This window comes from Mastomys coucha, unplaced genomic scaffold, assembly GCF_008632895.1.
Source record: "Mastomys coucha isolate ucsf_1 unplaced genomic scaffold, UCSF_Mcou_1 pScaffold22, whole genome shotgun sequence".
NCBI classification, from domain to species: Eukaryota; Metazoa; Chordata; class Mammalia; order Rodentia; family Muridae; genus Mastomys; species Mastomys coucha.
The window spans coordinates 122,983,896-123,005,817 of record NW_022196905.1 but is presented as its reverse complement, the minus strand read 5'-3'; the positions used below and the strand labels follow the sequence as shown (position 1 = coordinate 123,005,817).

Here is a 21,922-nt window from a genome sequence, read left to right as displayed (position 1 = left end):
ATACAAACATGTACACATTCACACACACTCATACACACATATATACTCACATACTCATACACAGACATAAACACTCATACACACATACATACTCATACACACTCATATACACACATGCATACACTCACACACCCACACACGCATACACACTCACGTACTCGTATACACACACTCATACACACATACACACATACTCACTCATATATACACACATATACACACTCATATTCGTGCACACCCATACACACACACACACACACACACCTCCAGAAATCAAATGAAATCTTGACAGGTCAGAAATGGGATAGGAACCTATGAAGAGGCTATTTATGATAGTGTCAGAGAACCTATCTGCGCAGTTTGAGAATCTTACTCTCAGAAGCCCAAACATCAGGATGGCAGTTAGCCCTGATGAGCAAGAGCAAATGGAGAAGGAAGGTTGCTGAGGGAAGTGCTCACCAACACCCCATTTATAGCAGAGACAACAGCAGGTGGTACAGATGGAAGGACAACATGGGCAGATCCCCTGGTGCAGGGAATCAGAAGAGTGGCTTCCCATAGGGGTTCTACCTGGTCTCAGCACAGTGATGACCAAATGCCCAGTTAGCAGTCAAGGAAGCCACAGTGGACTGGGAAAGAGCCACCTATCAGCCAACACAGCCTGAGGAACACCAACTAGAAAACCACAGACTTATAGTGATGTTGTTGGAGTCCTTCGGAGACTCTGGTCTCACTTGACAGGCAAATGACTGAACTAGCAGCAGGTAACTTAACAAAACAAGGCCCTGCCTGAACACAGCAGTCCAATCCCAGACTGCTCTAGGAGATTGATTGCATCAGCAGTGCAGAAGCTGTGGGCCATGTTAGGATGAATGTGAGGGATTAGAGGTAGAGATGGTTGAAAACAGGACTAAGGGATTCTGGGTAAGAGGCCCATTCCTAGTCTTCCGAGCAGTGATTGTCTGCAGCCCAGTACAACAGACTTTAAACATGTGTGGTTTCTGGTTTCTGTGCCTCAGTAATTCTGTTTGTCTGAGTTTATGTCCACATGCTTTGAGGGGTGCAGATGAAGTAGCCCTGGGGCCTTCAGGTCAGGACAGAGGAGGGCTGTCCTGGTGAGGGTCAGAAGGAACTAATGGTGCATGGAGATCCATGTGCAAAAGTACCAAGCTCGTAGAAACTTGAAGAGACACATCCCAGCACAAACTGGTACATCTGATGGTGTTGGTGAGCAAGCATAGATGCTCTACAGAATGTCTTGACACTTTCCAGCAAAACCAAACCTAGGTGCATGGCCCCAGACCTGGATCCCTGAATGGCGGGCGGTGAATGCATAGACTCATGGTTATCCACAGAATAGGTAGGTGAAGCTGAGGGACCAGTGCTTCACAAGATATTTACATCACGTCCTCAGATGTGAGGCTCAGGTAATATTGAAGATGAGAGGCAGAACGAACCAAAGAGCCAAAAGATAAGGTGCATCTGTGGAAACCCGCCCCCCAGCTTTGACAGTCACTGTGGGATCATGAATTCCCAACTACAGCCACCTGCACAGGGCCAGCACAGAGCAGTCCCAGTCTACAATCAGTCAGGGATGGGAGGGAAGCTCGGGGATCTTAGCTCTTACTGCTAAACTATTGGCTATTGGAAGACTCTAGAAATGGGGGTGTAAGAATTGAGCAAACAGGGACACCTCATAAAAGTACCAAGAAGCAAGGAATATCCATTAAGCCTAAAGACAGAGCTTCAGAAGGGTTTACTGAGCAAACATCAGTCCCCAGGAGTTGCCCTAATTATGGGGAGTAATTCCCGGTTCCAGTAAGGGGTGGATCCCCCCCTCCTATGTGCAATCGGTATCTCCTCCTCACCTGGGGCACAGAGGTCAATGAAAACAAAAGACAATGGGCTCCACCAATGAGAGATAACCAACTCATGCTGCAAACCTATGTACTGAAAGATATAAAAAGTGTGTGTTTTTGTTCCTGGGGGTCACCTTTGCTCCAAATGCAGGATGACCCCAGTATACTGGTTCAATAAAAATCTTATGCAAGTGGCAGCGATCTCCCTTCCTGATTCTTCGAGAGTGGGGCACCCAGGCCGAATTTAACAAGGGGAGTCACCAAGCCCATTAGGCTCCAACAGATACCTACAAACCAGAGGTCACATTTTAAACTCAGTGGGTCACAAAACAAATAGGTATAAAAGCAAGAAAGATTTGTAGGTAACAATGCACGTAGCCCTTGACAGTAGGGGTCTGGGAGTAGGTAAGGGGGCCAGAGTGGTCAGTGTGCAAAACTGTCAAATGACAGATTTAATTAACAGAAAAAGAAATACATTAAAAACTGAACCCATTCCTACTTGTGGCCTGTGCCTCACTCCCCAACACCAAGGGCCATGCATCAGCAAGATCCCCTGTGGACTGCACACAGATGCTTGCCTCCCACTGTGGGGTGGGTCTGGGTTCCGTGTCCCCAGGAAAAGGTGAGGTTCTATTAATTCACTTAACGATCCCTAAAATTCAGAAAAACAACCCTGTTTATAGGGTTACCATGGGGTTATGGCTGATTGCTTCTGGGACGTCACCTGTCATTCCCCGGGGGCACAAGAATACTACTTTGGGGTTTTTACGAAGCACTATGGTGCTCCGTGAAAGGGCTTTTACTTGAGAGGCATATTTCCCTGCTCAGCAGAGCACTTTAGCCGAATTAAACAGCCTGAACAAAGAAACACATCCAAGAAAAACACTTACCGCTGGCAATGGCCCAGATAGCGGAATGCCCAAATAGGCTCAGGAAAGTGAAGGGGCAAGACCCTCAGAGTTCCATGGGTTCTGTCAGCATCAGCCACCTACCTTGCTCTCTGGCAGAGCAGGTACAATCCAACAGAAAGCAGCCAAAAATGGGGAAATGACACAGGGGCTATCACCCAGATCCAATAGAACATAGCCATGACATTATCCGTGGGGAAATGACCATTGGGTGGGCAGTACCAACCTCCAGCCCCCTGCATGATACGGCAGGGTGCCAACTGTATGACGTAGCCCGTGTCCTGGGCCGACCTCAAGGGCAGGTGTCTCAGGACCCTACCCTTCTGTGTGATGCAATCCTGCCCCACCCCCACCACTTAGACATCAGAGAGCTTCCTGCCCAGACACACGAGGGGAAATGAGGGGAAAGACGCCAATATGGCCAAGATGTGAAGAACAACCAGCCTGGAAACTTCCAAGGACACAAGCTTACAGCACCTCCTAGCTACAGCTGCCATGGGGGATGTCTTGATGGAGCCCAGGTGATAATGGTGATTTCCATTGAGAAGATGAGGACATCTGCTCTCTGAGAGCCACCAGTGGGCAGCAAGCCCATTGTTCTGGCTGGGATATGCCAAATCCCCAGCTTCCTGCACACAGTTCTGGAACCTCGTGTCTCCGAGCCATTTCCTGGCACTCTGTAAATGGAACACTTTTACTCAGTCCCACAGGGACAAAGCCAGCTGAGGCAGAGCGGAGGCCATTTCCTTGACCACCCAGGGTGACTGCATCCCAAGCAGTCACCCTACAATTCAGGCTGAGGGCCTGGATCTGTGCCTGGTAACAGCCTCCATCTCACCTCCAGATGCCAAGCACAGACCTTGCTATATAGGTGCCTCTGGGGCACCCCACTAATGCTACCATAGGGTGGCCAGTTGCACCAGGTGGCTTGATTCTTTGTCCTGTTTCCATCTGAGCAAGGAAATCTCTATGAGGTGGGTCCTTGGATCAGCATCCCCACTTCATCCCTGCAGTCACCTTTAACACCCTTCTGTCACAGCTAGGCAAACAGTACCCAGTCGTCATGCCGGTGACGGATAGCCAGAGACTTTCAAAGCCTTGTTAACTGCCCCAACTGGAGGACCACTTCTGATTAAATGGTCATTTGGTGTAGACTTGGTACAGACCAGAACATTATACTGTAAGCACGTTGTTCTGGGAATGGTGGGCTGACTGTGCTAAAACCAGGGGGAATCAGATGTTCTGGGAGACAAGTTTATCAACAGCAGGCAAACATGGGCACTACACACCTCCTGAAGGAAGAAAGATGGGGTGTGGGGGACAAGACTGAGAGAGGAGCTCAGAACAGGCATAAGGTCATATCTAGTGTCAGGACCGCCATGACCTACCCTCTGAGAAGCCAATCACGAAGCCTGAGTCCTGCTGCTGGTACTTGATACGGCCATCTCACAGCCCTGGGCTCAAATAGCACCAAAGGCCCCACCCAATGAGGGAAACTGAGACCAGAGACCAAGGGATTTGACCACTGACAATAGATCTAGCTAGGCGCTTCCCCTTGGTATGCTCCTGGGCTCCTTCCTCATCCCTCACTTGTCCCTTATGGCTGGTCTGTCATCTTCCCTTCCTTCTGCTTTCTTCTCCATCTTTCCCCCTGAGCACGAGGAAAAGCCAGACCTCTCATAACACTGACACGTGGGACTGCTGCAATGAGACACAGAGAGGGGGCTGGCCCTGCCCTCAAACAAGGGACAGCTTCTTAGCAGACAAGCCTTTTAGCAGAACTATAAAAAGCAGCTCCACAGCCTATGATCATGTGGGACAAACTGCAGATCTGAGTGTTGGCTGAGATGGAGTCTAGCGGGCCCCCGCCCTGTCCATCTAAGGAACCTCCAGGCACAGCCAGGCCTGCTTAACTCCAGCCCATCCAACTCTTCCCAGAGGCCATGTGTTCATAGCAGAGCGATGGGCAGCCCTTTTCCACACCTGCAGCCTGCGTGTACAGGACTCACCAAGAGAACCACCAGCCATGGCCACCAGCTACAGAATCGGCAGAAATGAACTCTGGGGGAGGGGAAGGAGCACCCAGAACTGCCAGCCACCACCCCTTCAGAGTCACTGCTCCTCACCAAGTCCACATCCTTCCTCAGGAACCCACACTAGGTAAGCAGGCTTTCTAGATAGCAGGCCAACATCTATCCTCTCAGGACCCAAACTGAGAGTGCCTGTGCTGACATGTGATCCCACTCCAGCTGGATAGATCGGTCTACACGACCCATTATGTGGGAGGCCCAGGAACCCTACTCAGCAAAGCTGCAGGGAGGCCTGTGGGGGCCTAGTCACCAGTCCCAACATGCTCTGCTTTCTCAAAAAAAAAAAAAAAAAAAAAAAAAAAAAAAAAAAAAAAAAAAAAAAGAAAGAAAGAAAGAAAGAAAAAGAAAGAAGGAAGGAAGGAAAGAAAGAACAAATGAAAGAACAAAGGAAAGAAAAAGAAGGAAGAAAGGAAGGAGAGAAAGAAGAAAAGAAAGAAAGAAAAGAAGGAAAGAAAGAGAGAGAGAGAAAGAAAGAAGGAAGAACAAATGAATGAACGAACTTGTCCGAGGGGTCAAGCCCGAGCCCATATAAGTTTCCATTCTGTAGTTAAACAAACAAGCCAACCCTATTTGGAGGAAAGCAGACAGCACGCAGGGCCTCTAACCCTCAAGGCCACCCAAACACTTCACAGTTGAATAAAAGTTCCCAGCTCATTCCCCCGCCTGTCCCCGTGGCCCTTCCCGCCCACTTTGTCCTGAGTGCACCCCTGGGTCTGCGTAGCAGCAAGGTCCTTTTCCTGTGGGATGGAGCTAGTGTGACCAAAGTTCCACGCGTAGCTGACCTTAGCCACCCAGTGTCAAAGCCCAGACCTCAGGGCAAGATTCTTTCCCTCCCTCGCTTTGGGTGATAGAGGCCAGCAGACCATCATCTCTGCAGTGTGCAGGGCAGAAGGGTACTCACACTGTACAGGGAAGCTTGCTGCATGTGACTGGGCAGCAGGTGCAGGGTCAGAGGTGGCGCAGGACCCACACGCTACTGGCAAGCAGATCTCCACTTTCCCCAGGGGCTGAAGGCCTGGCTTTGACTCCCAGTTGTGAATTTCTTGGCCAAGACGGAGTCCCAGCAAACTCTGTCTCCCAAGTGGCTCTCATAGCCCTCCCTATGCTCCTGGTAGTGCTGCAGGAAGGGACTCAGTGCTGCTGAGTCTACATGGCAACGTCTTGTTAAATATACAGAATTCACTTTGAGGGGCTCTCAATGTTCCTGGGACACCAAGGATGCATACCACCTTGTCTCCGTACCTAGAGTGTCCGGGCCCCTCGTTCTCCTTTTGTCCCTCCAGGACAACTGAGGCTCCTGGAAACCTGAATAGGAAGGGCTCCTATACAGAATGGGTTCTGAGCGGTAGGGAAGGGGAGGCCATGCTCTGGCCAGACACTCAGGGGAATAGAGGGTTGAACACAGTGTCTGGCTTTGCCCACTCTCAGACTATTCCCACCTGAAGCTGTGCATGAATCAACACAGCTTCAGCTGTCACCAGTGGAATGGATTGAGGGCCATGAATTAATCACTCCAGTTGTATGGATACCAGTTCTCAGCTCCCATGGATACCTGAGAAGGCCCATGGAAGACGCTAGGAGATATCATGGGGGTGGGTGTGCCTGCCAAAACAGGTCAGGAAAACTGCAGAGTATTTGAATGGCCTTGGGGGTTGGTAGGCCGGCCCTGCATGTGTTCTGTTCTCTCCTCCCTGGTCCTTAGAGATGCAAACAAGCAGCCCCAGATCCCTGCTGCCACAGACTCAAGCTGCTCTTCCTACCATGGAGAACTGTACGCCCTGAAACTGTGAGGCAAAATAAAAACCGCTTCCTCTCAGCTGCTTCTGCCAGGTGTCTGTTCACAACAATGAGAAAACTGACTAAGAAGAAGGGAGGGGTCCTCTCACTGAATACACCAATACCTCCTGAGCCAGCGCTGGGATGCCCGTAGAACTCAGTGCCTTTCCCATCTATAACCCCATGACACTAGACTCTAATTGCCACTGCTCTGTTGGATGGCCATATGGCCTGTGACGGGGGCAGGATGTACTGCAAACTGGAGAGTTGGTACCGGTGTACATTTGGGGGATTTGTATGGGTTACATCATGACATAGCTGCTGAGAGCAGGCCACCACCAGAATGGCCACTGTGTTGTCTCAGGTCCCTACAAGCATAAGAATTATCAGAGCCATCTATTCAATGGTCTGAATGACGTACACTAAGCTGATAGCATATGGGGACTTCTGGCCTGCGCTCCACACCAATCGGAAGGATTAATATACAATATTTATCTTGTGTGTGATGTAAGATACATAACCACGCATCTAAGTTAGGACTCCAAATCATGTTTCTGTTTGGAAGGGACAGAAGGAGGGGAAAGGCTAGTGGGAGTGAGGAAAAAGAAGACAGACAAGAGGGGGACATGAAGGAGAAATGGGGTCTTACTTAAAAGAGGAGGAGTAAGGAGAATATGAGGAAGGGAGCCAGAGACAGGGGAGGAAGATAGTATCCGTGTAGCAGGAGGCAGGAGGCAGATGCGCTGAGCAGCTCAACATGTCTGTCCTAATGACCCACCCTACCGCCTACTCTAGACAGCTGGGAAAGCACAGCTGAGGGGGTTCAGCCACCTCTGAAGGAGCAAAAGTCTCTGCATCTCCTCACACCGGCACCAACCTGTTGGATATGCAGGGCACGGCTTGGCACAGCAAGCCCTTCAGTTATGTCCCCAGGTGGATACTGGCACCAAACACAACAGATCAGTGGCATGTGATCATGCCTACGCACACGTACACACACACACACACACACACACACATACACACACACACACACACACGTACAGGCCCTCTCAAGCACATGGAATATTTAAATCCTGTATGTGTCTTGCAGCTCTAAGCTATGTGCAACTGTAATCCCAGTACTCAGAAAGCAAAGGCAGGATGATTGCTATGAGTTTAAGATTAGCCTGGGCTACATAGCAAGTATGAGATTTCAGATCAGCCTGGGCTCTAAAGCGAGACCAAATATCAAAACCAACCAACCAAATATGGTAATAAAATGGGCATCTGCTCACAATTCATTATTTTAAAACAGAAAGGAAGAAAGCAAGCCAGGGCCTCTGAGGCCTCAGAATCACCTCCTCACCATCACCAAGAGAGGAGCCACGTGTATCCAGGAAATGTTCCTGCCTGCCAGCTCCAGTTGCCCATCCTTGGGGACTTAATCAGAGAAGGTGGTCTGTGGGCAAAGAACATCTTCAGGAATCCACCCTGACCATTTCTGCAATTTCCCACTGTCTTGCATTCTTGCACATCAGTCTTGGAGAAGCAGACAAACATAAATCCCCAGGATTCCTCACCGTGAGGCCAGTGCCTGCCCCACGTGTCAGCCTAAGTAAGCCCCATGCCTATGTACACGAGTGCGCATGCGCTGAGATGTTCCGCCATCGGCCAGTGTTATATGCACAGTCAGCAATCAGAAGATGGCGCGGGTACTCCCTGAGCTGTGAGGTGGAACTCAGACGTGTTTTCTTCTAATCCCACCATCAAGGCCAGTTCACCTATCATGGCCAGCTGTGTTCTCGACTTAGGAAAGGGGGCCCTCTATCACCTCTGTTTCATTCAGAGGTGCAAATGGTAAAGGGTTCACATATACTGGGTTACTTGGCGACTGACCCTGGGCACTGCACTTGCCTCATCTGCTCCAGAAAGCAAATATTTAATTTCAGACCCTGGCCTTGCCCTCTATGCAGGAAGAAAAGGAACATGCCTGCAGGATAGACCAATATCACCAGAGGCCTTATTCCTCTCTGGAGAAGTGGCCCTGGGCTGCCAGATAAGAGTAGGCATCCAGCAATGTGACAGACGGGTGATAAACAAGACTGGGCGGCTGGAGAAATCCCAGCATCACGGCTGGGTAAACCTACCCAGCTCCCGTGGGTAGTTTTTCATTATGACAGTGAAGCCAGGTCATCTATGGTAGATGATAGAACCACTGGCAGATAGAAGCCAGGTCATCTACGGTACGAGCCACTAGAACCACTGGCAAAGATTCGGTGCCCTATCTCTGCGTCTGCATGAGTTCTGAAAACTGGGACAGAAAGCAGAGTGTGTGGCAGAGCAGAGTGATGGAGATTCCGTCCCCTTAGCTACAAGACTCAGCTTCAGGATGACTTGTGGCTCTGGCGATCCAGGTAGTAGGTGCCTGCTGCAGGAGTCTGGCAAAAAAAAAAAAAAAAAAAAAAAAGAGAGAGAGCACCTAAGCAGAGTCCCACTCCACTGAGACCAAGTCATCTTTAAAACTCAAATGGCGACGGGGCTGGAGAGATGGCTCAGCAGGTAAAGGGCTCGTGCTGCTCAGCCTATCTGAGTTCCGTGCCTGGGACCCCCTTGGTAGAGACAAAGAAACAACTCTGGAAAGTTGTCCTCTGCCCTCCCTCCACAGGAGAGCCAGGACACATGTGATCACCCCCCACACATACACACACACACACACCTTCCCATAAACAAATAAAACCAGGATCCATTTTGCGAAGAAGCCAGATAAAGGAGCACAGCAGACCCTTGACAGCACCGGCTCCCCTCTGCAGTGATTTCAGTGTGAATAAATCTCCCAGAGACCAGTTTGCTTTGGTAGAGACAGTGAAAATAATTAGCCAAGGAAACAGATCTCTGGCTACATTGTAATTCCCGCCACGTAACTCTCTGTGTGCATTAGACATCTGTGAAGCTAGACCCAGACCTAGGGAAGTGGGCGGATTTTTCTCCTTTTGTTTTGACCCCCATTAGCATTGTTATAATATAGCTTCTCTGGGACTTAACAATAGCGCTCTCTCAGCCTCTGCCTCCTGCAGTTTCTCTATTGTCCAGTCTTAGAACAAGTGGGGCTGGTGACTGCCCCTGAGCCATCCTCTAGGCACAGCAAAGAGACTTTTGCTTGATGGGGAAGCAGTGGGGGCTTCAGTACTGTTGAGTCTCAAAGGCTGAAGGAACTCTTAGCCTTGGGCCTGATACCTCCAGTTGACTAGGTATCAGGAATAGGGTGTTTCCTCTGTAGTAGCAGCTCCTACTATGTGCTACATGCCACACCTACACACATACACACACACACACACACACACACACACACACACAAACAAACAAATGTACAGATCAGGTCTCAAGTCAATGACCACACTCACAGAGGACATCAGTGCCCTGAGGGAGGGACATGGAGGGCAAGCCTCACCAGCTCCATGGGGGGTGATGAGAGTCAACCGAACCTGGACACATGGAGAGAAGAAGGAACCTCAGGTGTCAAAGCACCATGGTAAGAAAGGTGGGGTGGGGTGTGGAGACCGGATGGGGAGCCGTCCATGCTGTGTGTGGGTCCTGGGAAAGCTTGTCCTCGCCCCACTTGGGTATTAGGGAAGCTCGGGAGGGTTCACAGCAGATAGAGAGGCGACTGAATCTACTTCTTCCAGAACCTTGTTCTAGCCTGGGAGGGAGGATCCCAAGACTATTGTAACTTCCCATGGCCAATGAGGAGGCTCCAGAGCGAACAGGCAAAGAACACCTCTGGGCTTAGTCAGGGTGAGGGCCGGAAGTGGAAACACGGGGGCCCAGGCACAGCTTAGGGTTGTCAAGGCCAGTTAGTGAGGGACAAGACTCAGGTAAGAATCACTGTCCTTGGAGCTCAGGTGGCGTGGCTCAGCTCACCCTGTCCAGTTGTGCGCCCATGTGGCTCAGGCTCAGAGAGCTGTGTGCAAAGTCTCCCTTCGTTCATTTATTCAGTCAGCAAACTGGTAAAGCCCTAGAGGCTGTATTCTTCCTCTTTTGTCTGTCCTTCTCCCCTCTCCCACCCCAACCCTAGCTGTCTCTTTTTACTAGAGAAGACAGATAACAACCAAAAAAAAAAAAAAGGATTGTGTTCACCCCTACAAAGGGAATAAAGGTAGTAGGAATGACAGGGTGTGGCTGTGTTGTATGGCTGGGATGACTGGGAGGTGGGACAGAATCTGGGATGGTGGTAACCATTCAGGGACCGGGAGGAGAACATTCCGTTCTGGAGGAAGAATGTAAGCAAAGGTCCTGACTGGGGTGGGGAAGAGCCAGGAGGAGGCTGTGGTGGCTGGTGGCTATGGTGGCTGGAGGTGGGGAGTGTAGAGGACCTGGGGAAAGGTTTTAAGCAGATGGGTGACTGTTTTAAAGCACTTTGAAGATTTATTAATTTCTTATTGTTTTTATATGTGTGAACGGTTTTTGCCTATATGTGAGCAGTGCTTGCAGTACCTACAGAGGCCAAAAGAGGGCGACAGAGCCCCCTAGAACTGGATGGTTGGTAAACGCCACGTGGATGCTGGGAACTGAACCCTGGTCCTCTGCAAGAGCAGCCCATGTTCTTACTCACTGGGCTGTCTCTCCAGCCATATTTTGAATAGTCTTCTGGGTACTAAGGTACAATAAGGGGCAAGTCTTGAAGAGGGGGAAGCTAGGGGGCTATGGCTATCTCATCCGGGTGATAGTAGAGGCCAAGGTAAGACTGGAAGATGGGGGCATAGACCTCAGATGCAGATGGAAGTTGGGCTTTTTTCTCTTACACAGCAGCATTGGCAGAGGGTAGGGTTGCCCCACCTAGGAGGCATAACAAGCCACACACACTGATGCCCCGGCACACCCTGTACCTGTCTTCCTACCTCACACAGCAGCCATGGAAATGGGCCCAGGAAAGTTGCTGTTGAATGGCTCTGGCTGGACTCTTCCTGTTCATAGCCCCAGAGTCCACTTTGTCCCCCCATAGCCCCCCGAGATTCATCGTTGTTATTGCCTGTCGACTCTAGCAGAAGTGTGTTTCTTTTGCACCAGGAGAGCTGCCTGTCCAGGAAACCAGTGAGTCCTGACTGACAACTGAAGACCAATTCCCACACTGGATCTCATCATACCCTCCATCAGTATAAAAGTGGGAAGCCAGGAAGCCAAGCGTACACAAGTCTACCAAGCGCTTTCTAGGGCATACTCAAGCCACACAAGAAAAAAAAAAAAGGTAGCCCATGTAGGGATGGCTGCTAAGGGCTTGCCCACAAGAGACCCCAAGCAGGCATGAGCCTTGCAACCTCCAAGTAGCACTCTGAACCCTACAGAGGCTTGGGGGCCTATGCTGGTGATGTCTTGGTTTAACAGAGGTGAACATTGGGCAGATATGCTAAGAAACTTTGGTGAATTCATGGCCTCCCCACTGGAGCCAGAGTTGGGGGAGGCCCTGTCGATACAAACCATGTCTTAGCCTTCTCTGTGCCCTATGCTGTCTCCAGGCTGTGTGCTCAGTTTGTTACTACAACTCTTGTAAACACAAGTAAGGGGCTTGTTCTGAGTTCCTCACTCTCTGTGTTCTTCCTCCACACTAATGGGCGAGTACCCCTTGCTTTGGACCTCTCTTGAGGTACCAGATGGCAATAGCAAAAAAAATGCATGGCGAAGCAAACCTCTTCACCTCATGGCCAGAAATCAAAAGAGGGAAAGAGAAAAACAGGGTCCCATTGTCCCCTTTCAAGGACAATGCTCCCAATGACCTAAAGACCCTAGTCCCACCATCATCCACTATCTCCCAACACGCAGGGGAGCAAACCTACAACGGGCCCCTGAGACCCAAAGAGTCACGCGATAGCCAGGTGCAATGTAAACTCCCTTTCTGTGGACCGCAAGCCACCACAAATGAGAAAGGGTCCCGCAAGACACACAAGGCTGCCTTTCCCATAAAAGGTGACATATGGAAGCTGGGAGGTGTGCACAAGAACACTGGAGTGTGCTACAAAACCCACCAGCATGTAGAATTTCCAAAGCTGGTATCAGAACACATTGGCTGACATACACACATGCACACACACACACAGGGAACTTGGAAGAATGCGCACTGCCTGTGGAGGGCGAAGCTGTGGATTTTTCTCTGCAAAGTTGCACCAGGGGTTCCCAAGCCTGGCTGGCGATGGAGGGTTTGCTCCTACTATGTCGGGGCTTCAGGAGGGGCCTGAGTATCTATCTGTGTGTCCTTCAGGGTAGGGCCAGGCTTATGTCTGAGTCTGCAGGGAGCTTCAAAGGACACCCGTGTGGGGAGGATCCCCTTTCGGTGAGTCACTATTGCCAGAGTCCTGGAACCAAACACTGGGAGACACTCAGGCCACTCACAGGTGCTCAGTGGCATTTCACAAGGGTGCCCGGTCAGCTGCCTGGTTTCACAGAGGCAGGGCTGGAAGCAGAAAAGGGTAACTGTGCCTTTTGAGGCAGACCAAGGGTTGCCCTGCTGTGTAGTCCTCAGAGCTGATTGATCCCTAGAAGGAAGCCAAATGGCTTTTACTCCTTCGGTTATTGGCCAATATCCCGTAGTGCCAGGATACATGGTGAGGGAAACCCTAAGCTGTCCTTCTCAATTGGGCATGGTAGTAACACCATGAGACTCCTCTGACACTTTGGGTATCTTGTCCCCAAGAGAACAAAGGTTTGAACACACACACAATCTCAGCCACCAAATGGATGAGGAAGGAAGAGAACTCTGACAGCCCACACAGTCCTTTTCTCTAATAAGGACAATGACTGTCTGCCTATGGGGCCTGCCCCTCAGTCCTAAGAAGGAGGGAGGGGCTGTCTCTGTAATGGCAAAGGTCTCTGGACCTTCAACCAGAGGTCACTCAGGTGGTCCAAAGTCATCATGCAGACCTTGCGAGAGGGAGGTAGCAGGGTTAGAACTGGAGAGGAGAGAGATGGAGAGACTGCAATGGAATGGACTGCTCTATAAATGGTTTGAAGGAAGCATTAGAGATGAGGGTGTCTGTAGAAGGGAGGAAGGTAAGAAAGGAGCTGTCCTCCGGGGCCTCTGACACCTGGAGTTGAGCACATGGAGCCTGCCTTTGCACACCAGGCCTCCAGGATTCTCAGATTAACACAGCAGTGCTGTTCCAAGCCACTGGGTTTATGTGGATTTGTCACAGCAGTGGTGGGGAGCTGGGACGTCTTTCTAGAAGAAACAGTTGACAGCCTTGACAATATAGAACACTTTAACTTGCATGAGGCAAAAAGTGTCAAAAACAAAACAAAAAAAAAACAAAAAAACCCACAATGATGGCACATTGCAGCAGGCAACGAGCTATCTGTAAGATGAGGAGGGCTCTTGGAAGTCAGTAATGAGGCACATAACACTCCCCACCCTCCAAAAAAAAAAAAGAGGCAAAAGTGCAGGATCTGAAAGAAAAATGCAGATGGCAGAGCCACTCAGGGAAGGGCGCTCCGCATTGCCAGCAATCAAAGGAACTCAAACAGAAACAAGCAGATTTAAGTTTTTGCCCATCAGAGTTTAGAGCTAAGTGGGAAGCGGGCTAACGAGCCCCAGTGGTGACAGTGCTGATCTTAGGATCCGTCTGAAGCCACCATCCACAGTGAACATCAGTGGTTAAAAATGTAGATTCGTCCATCAACAACCCGGGGAAACGTGAGGGTTAGTGCGGCTTTGGCATAAAGCCACTGAAGTTAGGGAGGCGCAAACAGCCAGTTTGATGGATGGGAAAGGCAGCAGGCCCAGCAGCCTAAGGCGGAGGTTTATCCTGCCAACAGGTGGAGCCCCGTAATTGGGCATGAGTGTGGGGGAAATCAATCTTGGCCCTGCCTCGTCACATGCAGACAATTAGAGAACAACTGCAGAACTTAATGGAAGTGAGCTCAGAGTGCTTCAAGCAGCCCTGGAGTTTCTCTGTGACCTCCAGTCAGATGAGATTTCTTGACCAGGACCCCAAAGAGCACGAAGCTCGAGGCAGGAGCTTGATAAATGGGCTTGCATGAAAATTTAAAGCCAGCCACTCATCAACAGACACCCTGAGAGCAAAAAGGCCAGACGCAGCGGAAGAAGGAGTTGGCAGTACAGATGCCTCGTATCCGAGAAGGGCCGAGAACTGAAAATCGATAAGAAAACAAAAGCAGTGACTGGATGGGAGAGATGGGACAGATTCTTCATATATATAAAAGAGTATGAGGATGTCCGATAAACACATAAAGAGGTCACCAGTGTCATGGAGAAAAAAATAAATGGAAGCCAGAACAAAGCAACACAAGCCCCAGGGGTGGCCAGCCTGGAGAAGACTGACAATCCCCAACATGACAGGCAGGTTCACGTGCTCACTTGGGTGTGGGATGGTTGGAGAAAAGGGATCCATCACTGGTACTGTTTATCAATGACATACAAAGACATATCTTCCCCAGGACCAGCGACTACACTCCCAGGCTCATGCCCAACAGGAGCGAGCACACACCAGGGAAGTCTGGAATGTTCCGGCATGTTCCCTGCACAGCTCACACTGGGATGGGGCTGTGTGTTGGATGGACATTCACACACTGGCTGTGTCCTGCTGCTTGGCTTGGGGTGATCTCATGGGCACGGCTGTCTACTCTGTGGGGAATGTGGCACTCATACGGAGAGGTAGGTGGCTCCCTGGGAGGGTGTTCCCCGCCCTGACACATGTTCTTCAAACAGGAGGGAGGGTGTTTGCTCTGAATTACCCTAACCCTCACAGCTCACATCGGGAGCCCAAGCTCAGGACTCCGCTGTCACCCTCTGAACATACTTGGCTTAAAAATCAGACGCAAATTAGAAATGACAAAAATCCATGGCCATTTAACCAAGCGAGACCTGAGTGGGCACAGTGGCAGTTCATCATAGCATTGTCTGTACGGCTCAAGAATGGGAAGAGCCAGACGCAACAGTGCAAGGCAGGGTGTGGGCTCTGACGCAGTTGTGGAAACAGCCAGGGAGTTTATTGGCAATTGGCCTGGACATTCAGACAGATTGGACCAAAAAACTTGGAGCATGGCTAGCCTCACTACATTTGTGTATTTGTCCTGATCTCCACAGAGGCCGGTTGGGAGCCTATCAGAGCTCAACATTCACTGCAGATGGAATTTTTAAAAAGTTTTTATTGATGCTTTGTGAGTTTTACCCCATGTACCCCAATCCGACTCATCTCCCTGTCTCTTTGTATCTGCTGTCTGCCCTTGCAACCTCCCTGCCAAAAGAAAATTAAAAAAAAAAAAAAATTAAAGCAAAGCATAGATAGAAAACATGACTCATTGCAATGAACATTTGTAGATTTAAAAAATAATAATAATAATCACAGCACAGTTTGTAGAGAGGGGCTACCAGGTTCCCCAGAGTACCACAGCAAAGGCAGAAAATGTTTTGTTAACATTACAAGACTTTTCTTCTCATGGGGCCAACAAGATGGCTTAGTGGGTAAAGGTGCTTGCCCCAAAACTTGCTGACCTAAGTTTGAGACTCACATGGTGTAAGGAGAGACCTAACTCCCAGAAGTTATCCTCTGACCTTTATACACGCCATAACACAGGAGCACATACATACACACAAATAAATAAAGTAAACTTAATTTATTTAAAAAAAAAAAGACCCATTTCTCATTCAGAGCAGACCATAGCAAAAGAATAGCTGCAAACGACTGGTTTTTAAAGGCTGTCCTCTAAAGAAACAGAAAGGTGATGGAGTTTAAAGATCTAAAGTGGAAAACAACCCAAGCATATTCCAAGTCCAAGGGATAGGATGCCCACACAATGGAATATTGGATAGCAATGGCAACAATGTAGCTGTTACTACTACAACCACAGGTGCGATTCTCAACCGGGAATCTCCCTGGGCATTCCTGGAGATTTCTGGAGATATATTTGGTTGTCCCAGCTGGGGACTCAGTTCCAGGAGTTCTGTGAACGGAGGCTACAGATGTGGTGGGATGCCCTACAGCCTATCAACAGTGTCCACAACCCCACATCTTGACAGCATCTTGCTGAGTCCAGAGGCCACAGCTGTTTCTGCAGAGAGGCCAGTTGCTATGGAAATATCCCGCATCTGGATCCCATGCCTCCCATGCCTGAGTGTGCCATGCAGACCTATCTTCCAGCTCCCTGGGCACACTAGACTGGAGAACTGTCACATGATTCCCGAGCCTTTGGAGTTTCCCACACACTATCATTCCCAGAGTCCTAGACGGCTGGGTAGATACGTACCACATTCTGTGGAAATGGACTCCCAGGAGCGAAATAGCATTCCAAGAGAAGCCCTAGCTTCTGGTACACTTAGAGCAGACCATGGACCACGACAGCCAGCCTCCGGGATGGAGTCAAGCGATGTTAGTACAGTGACCTGAGATCTAGCAGAGCAGATATCCCTGTGGTCTAACCAACCCATAGAGAAACAGAGCCTGGGCAGACCTTCTGTCTCCAGACGGGCAGCTCCAAACAATGGCCTGACCCAGAATCTCCTTGGTTCATTTATCCTCTTGTAGCCTGAGCATCGAGGGTGGTGGACAGGACCCTGTACATTCAGAGCGATACAGCCTTAGATTCCAGGGTCTTTTAGATTGCTATAATATGGGCCTTTACTGTACCTACCCATAGAATTCAGTGGGTACCTGCTCAGCGGACTATGCAGGAGGAAACCTCAACTGATTGGCCTGAGGGCAAGTGTGTATGACATTTTCTTGATTAATGATTGGTGTGTGAGGACCAAGCCACTGTGTGTGATGCTCCCACTGGGCAGGTGGTCCAGGGAGAGAGAAAAACATGAGTTCGAGCGTCAAGGTAGACAGACAGCACTGTTCCTGCATGGCCTCTGCTTCAGTTCCTGCCTGACTTCCCTTCATGACAGACGGTGACCAGGACGCCAAGTAAACCCTTTCCTCCCCAACTTGCTTCTGGCCATGGTGTTTACCACAGCAATTAAAAGCAAACTAGCACAGGTACCTATCCTATACAGTCAAGACCCCGGGGAGCCCACGACCATCCACCAAGACAGAGGAGAGAGCCCCTCAGCTTGGAGCCTCCACCCTAGCCGGTATGTACTTTGACACATTGGAGGACACTGCTGTAACCCCTGTTCCGATGGACGTGGTTGGGGGAGACAAGTGCTGAAGGCTCCTCCATCCCCCAGCTCCTTTCCCATCAGCCCCAGGGAGGATGCCATGGGAATTGCTTCATGCAGCTGCAGCCACAGCAGCAGACCTCCTATGCTTCCTCAGGAGGATAGGATGAACCTTCAACCAACCAACCAAAAGCAGACAAACAAGCAAACACACACACACACACACACACACACACTGAAGACGAGAGAAAAAAAACCTCTTACGACTGCCTTTAATTACTACTCTCTTCTGGTAGGATAAAAATTCCCCCCAGTCCCTCTTTAAGGCACAATCCCTCATTCAAGCTCTTTGTTAAAAATAACTCCGGCAACCGACCATTAAGCTGGGAATGTGTCTTCGCCTACCCTTCCCTCCCCGCCTGTCAGCACCCCCTCTGGTTTGCAAACTGGCACCTTCCCAGACCTTCACAGGAAACAGAAGTGGAGTCTTCCACAAGACCACCAACAGCACTGGGAGGGCGTGGGGCCTGTAATCCCATTGCAATGGAAGGTCATCCCTTCCTCTCAGGCTGGCTCCCCTGGCTGTAGCCTGCAAGCATCCAGACAGACAGTGAGCTAGGGGATGGGGAGGGCAATGCCAGGGAGCCCACCATTGGCTTCTCTTTTAAAATTACATTTTTATTTATGTGTTTGTGTGTATATGTGTATATGTGTGAGTGCATGCGTGCTTGTATGTATGTGTGTGCTCATGCATGTCTGTGCATGTGTGTGCATGCACATGTGAATGCATGTGTACACACACACACACACACACACACACACACACACACACATGTGTAGGTTAGAGGATAACTTGTAGGAGTCAGCTCTGTCCTTCTACCATGTGAGACCTAGGCATCAAATTCAGATTGTTGGATCTGATGGCAGATGCCCCTGTCTGCTGAGGTGCCTCGATGATTCCACCACTACCTTCTTAAGTAGATTCAGCACTCAAGACAGTCCAGTCTTTTCCTGCCTTTGAGAGAGAAGCATGTATGTTCCCAGAACAGACAGCCCCATTCAGGTCAGTCTGCAGTGCTTCCCCAGCTCCTTGGAAGCCTTGGTTGTCTGAGTCCCCCCCATAAGCCATCATCTCCTTTCCAACAGGGCCAGTCAGTGCATGTGCACGCAGGCAGGCATCCTGCCCTCCTGCTGCCCCCCCCCATGAACATTCCAGAGGGGCAGGGGCAGCCCTCTACATCCGTTTCCTGCACCTACATTCCAGTCAGGGTATGCTGAGCATAGCACACATCTGGGTGGTAAACTCTGTTTGACTGCTGCTGAGGAGCCCCCCCCCCCCCCCCGCAAGACCTTAGTGGGATAATCAGTCTTTAAGACTCTGTGTTAGTCTGTCCTGGACCACTTATAAAACTCCATCTCCAGAAACAAGTCATACACACATAAACAGATGACTCCAAGAGAGATGGAGTAGAGTAGGGGGGAGGCTGCAATCTGTCACTGTCACCCACCAGGACAACAACCCAAGAGATTTCTCCTGCCCCTTCTCTCTCCCTCCCTCCCTCCCTCTATCCCTTTCTCCACACACCCCCCTCCATGGCATGGCCAGGGGCCACCAGAAGGGGAAAGCAAGATGGAAGTTCTGTTACAAGCGAGGAGTCTCTTTGCAGGTAGACATGAACTCTCCAAGAGGACCAGCCGCTGCGCTATGCATGGCAAACCCAAAATTCTCAGGGGAGGTTGTTTAATACTGGGAGCCCTGTAAATCAGGTTAGAGGGTGGAGCCAAGCAGCACCTGCCGCTGACAAAGCAGGGCTTTCTGGCAACAGCCTGGAGACGCTTTCAAGGCAAACGAGGGAGAGAAGCAGGAATGTCTCCCTTTGAAGAGTGTGGAAACAAACTTGTGCCTAACATCTTAGATTTCTTTGTTCCAGCCAGCCTGACCGTATGCAGGCCTGCACGTGTACACATCAACACACGCACACAAACAGGTGTGCTCTCCTCGGTGTATGGATGCCATAAAAGCCTGGTTCTGAGCCAGTTTTTCTGCCCTCTGCCCTCAGTGTGGCTCTTGTCCCACCTTCCTGTTCCGCCTTTTCCTGCCTCCAGAGAGCGTCCCTGACTGTGTTTTTCAATATGCCTCCTCCTGGCTTCCTGCTCTCTGCTATAGCCCTTGAGTTCCCTCTCCATGAGCTTCACCTGCAACGCTGAGCTTCCCAAGGCCTCGGGGGACTCCCTGCTGTGTGTGCTCAGCACCACCCTCAAGCTGCTAGGTGCCAGCTACAAGCCTTTGAGAGATGCACAGGAAGGAGCGAGTGTGCACATGGGCATCTTAGGATCAACGGCACATCAGATCCCATAATCTGTCATCCTCACCTGTGGGTCCAGGGAGCTGTGGGACTGGGAGGAGCAGGCCTGGAGCAAGAGTGGGGTGGGGTCGAAGCGTGTCCAAACCCCAGAAATCTCATCCTGAGATGGACAGGAATGGGATCATTCTCTACCCTGCCCCAGGCCTGCATGTCCTGGTCCCTGTCCCCTGTCCCTCACCAGAGTAGGTCATATCACTAGCAGCCAGGTTTTCTCCTCATACAAATGAGGCATCCCCAGCACCTTGCCACCCCCCCCCATCAATCATATACACTTACCCAGATAGCTCCCACTCACCCCCTCAAAGGTTGAAATAGCCTTTGTTTCCCCCCAATAAACAGAACCAGTTCTCCAAAGCTGTTCCTGGGTGCGTTCATGGCCTGTGCACTCACTGCCCACCAAGACCCTGCCTGCACACGCGGGAACCTGGCTACCCCGAAGGGGAGAAGCAGACACAGGATGGCACTCACCTACAGGCAGAGCTACATAGCGATGACAGAGCCTCAGTGTGAAGGAATGCATCAGGACAAATGGCTCATCCCTCCGATGACACCAAAGCAGAGGTGTCACTCTCAGGCTCCGAAGCAATGAAGCAACGCATGACAGAGCTCAGCTCTGCATCTCGCTTACCCTGCCATGCCTGCTAAGTGCCCCTGGAACAGCTGTCCCTCTACTCCAAATGAAATATTGCCACAAGCCAGTGGCATACCCATAAGGGCTGGACTCACCTAGTAGAGCCACAGTGGGGGTCGGGGGGAGGGACAAGGGTCTTCACTTAATCTCAGCCCTGGTCTATTGGTGAGGCTCAGCCATGTGCTTCAAGAACTAACTTGGAAGGAAATGGACTCTGGGGAGCAAAATGTGCTTCTTACCCGTGACACAGGCACGCAGACCATACCGAGAGTCAGCAAGGGAAGTGCCTTTCACTCACCAGTTTGTGTCTGAGATGGACAGTGATCAGAGGAGAGCCGGATAGGTTCTGGGACAGAGTGGGAGGTGGGGACACCTCCAGGGAGATCAGGTGGCTGGCGACAGACAGCAGGCAGTCTCTGCAGTTCACAGCCTCGGGAATCCTGGGAAATCAGTGGAAATGGGTTACAAGTGGGGCTCGAGGGAGGGCGTGCGGCTAGACTGTGACATTGAAGCCAAGTGTCCTGAGACTGACATTTGATCCTATGTCTGGACATGGCCTCTGCAGCTGAGCATCTTATTTGTGACCCTTCTTCTGTTCTATCCTCTTGGAGGTGTGACATGATTGGGAGGAGAGATAGGGCAGGACTTTAAAACATACCAGGGAACGTAGAAGAACAAGTCTTTGACCCCAGGCTTGGAATTTCAGTGCACTGACCTGCCTGTTACCTCAGGCACCGTCTCGCCCTGTCTGAACCTGACGTTCCCCAACTACACAAGCATGTGGTCATCACTTGTGGGGTGGCGTCCATCCCTTTCCTCATGAAGATGCCTCAGCTTCCTCAGGTTGCCCAGCTGACCGCTCTTCCTCCACTCGGCTACACATACAGAGCCGAGTCTATGGCTCCAGAGCAAGCCCTGCCATCTAGAGCTACACTGGCCAGCACAGCACATTGCCCAACCATATCACAGCTCAGGAAAGAGATCATGATCCAGTAACCTTCCCCGAGAGGAGGAGAATCCGGGAGGGAGTGCTGGCACACCATCTCTGCTGGATGTTAGCTCTGAAGGACAAAGTCTCCTATCTTAAAGCTGGAAGGGGACTACCCGACAGAGAAGGGAGCCCCCCCCCCCCGAAGAGCCTAGAGATGGGACCTGGTAACATCACCTGGACCACATTGCCCCTGGAGCCTGATGCATGCAGGATGT

General features: G+C 50.6%; 1 protein-coding gene across 2 annotated transcripts in view; it reads right to left on the bottom strand.

Moving 5' to 3' along the window:
• Adgrd1 (adhesion G protein-coupled receptor D1) overlaps nucleotides 1-21,922 on the bottom strand; it is a 117,006-nt gene that overhangs the window by 50,526 nt on the left and 44,558 nt on the right. For both annotated transcript variants that reach the window (XM_031338066.1, XM_031338067.1), the window contains one exon: nucleotides 21,015-21,156. In XM_031338066.1, coding sequence (XP_031193926.1) covers nucleotides 21,015-21,156 — 142 coding nt within the window. The remainder of the gene's footprint in view (nucleotides 1-21,014; nucleotides 21,157-21,922) is intronic.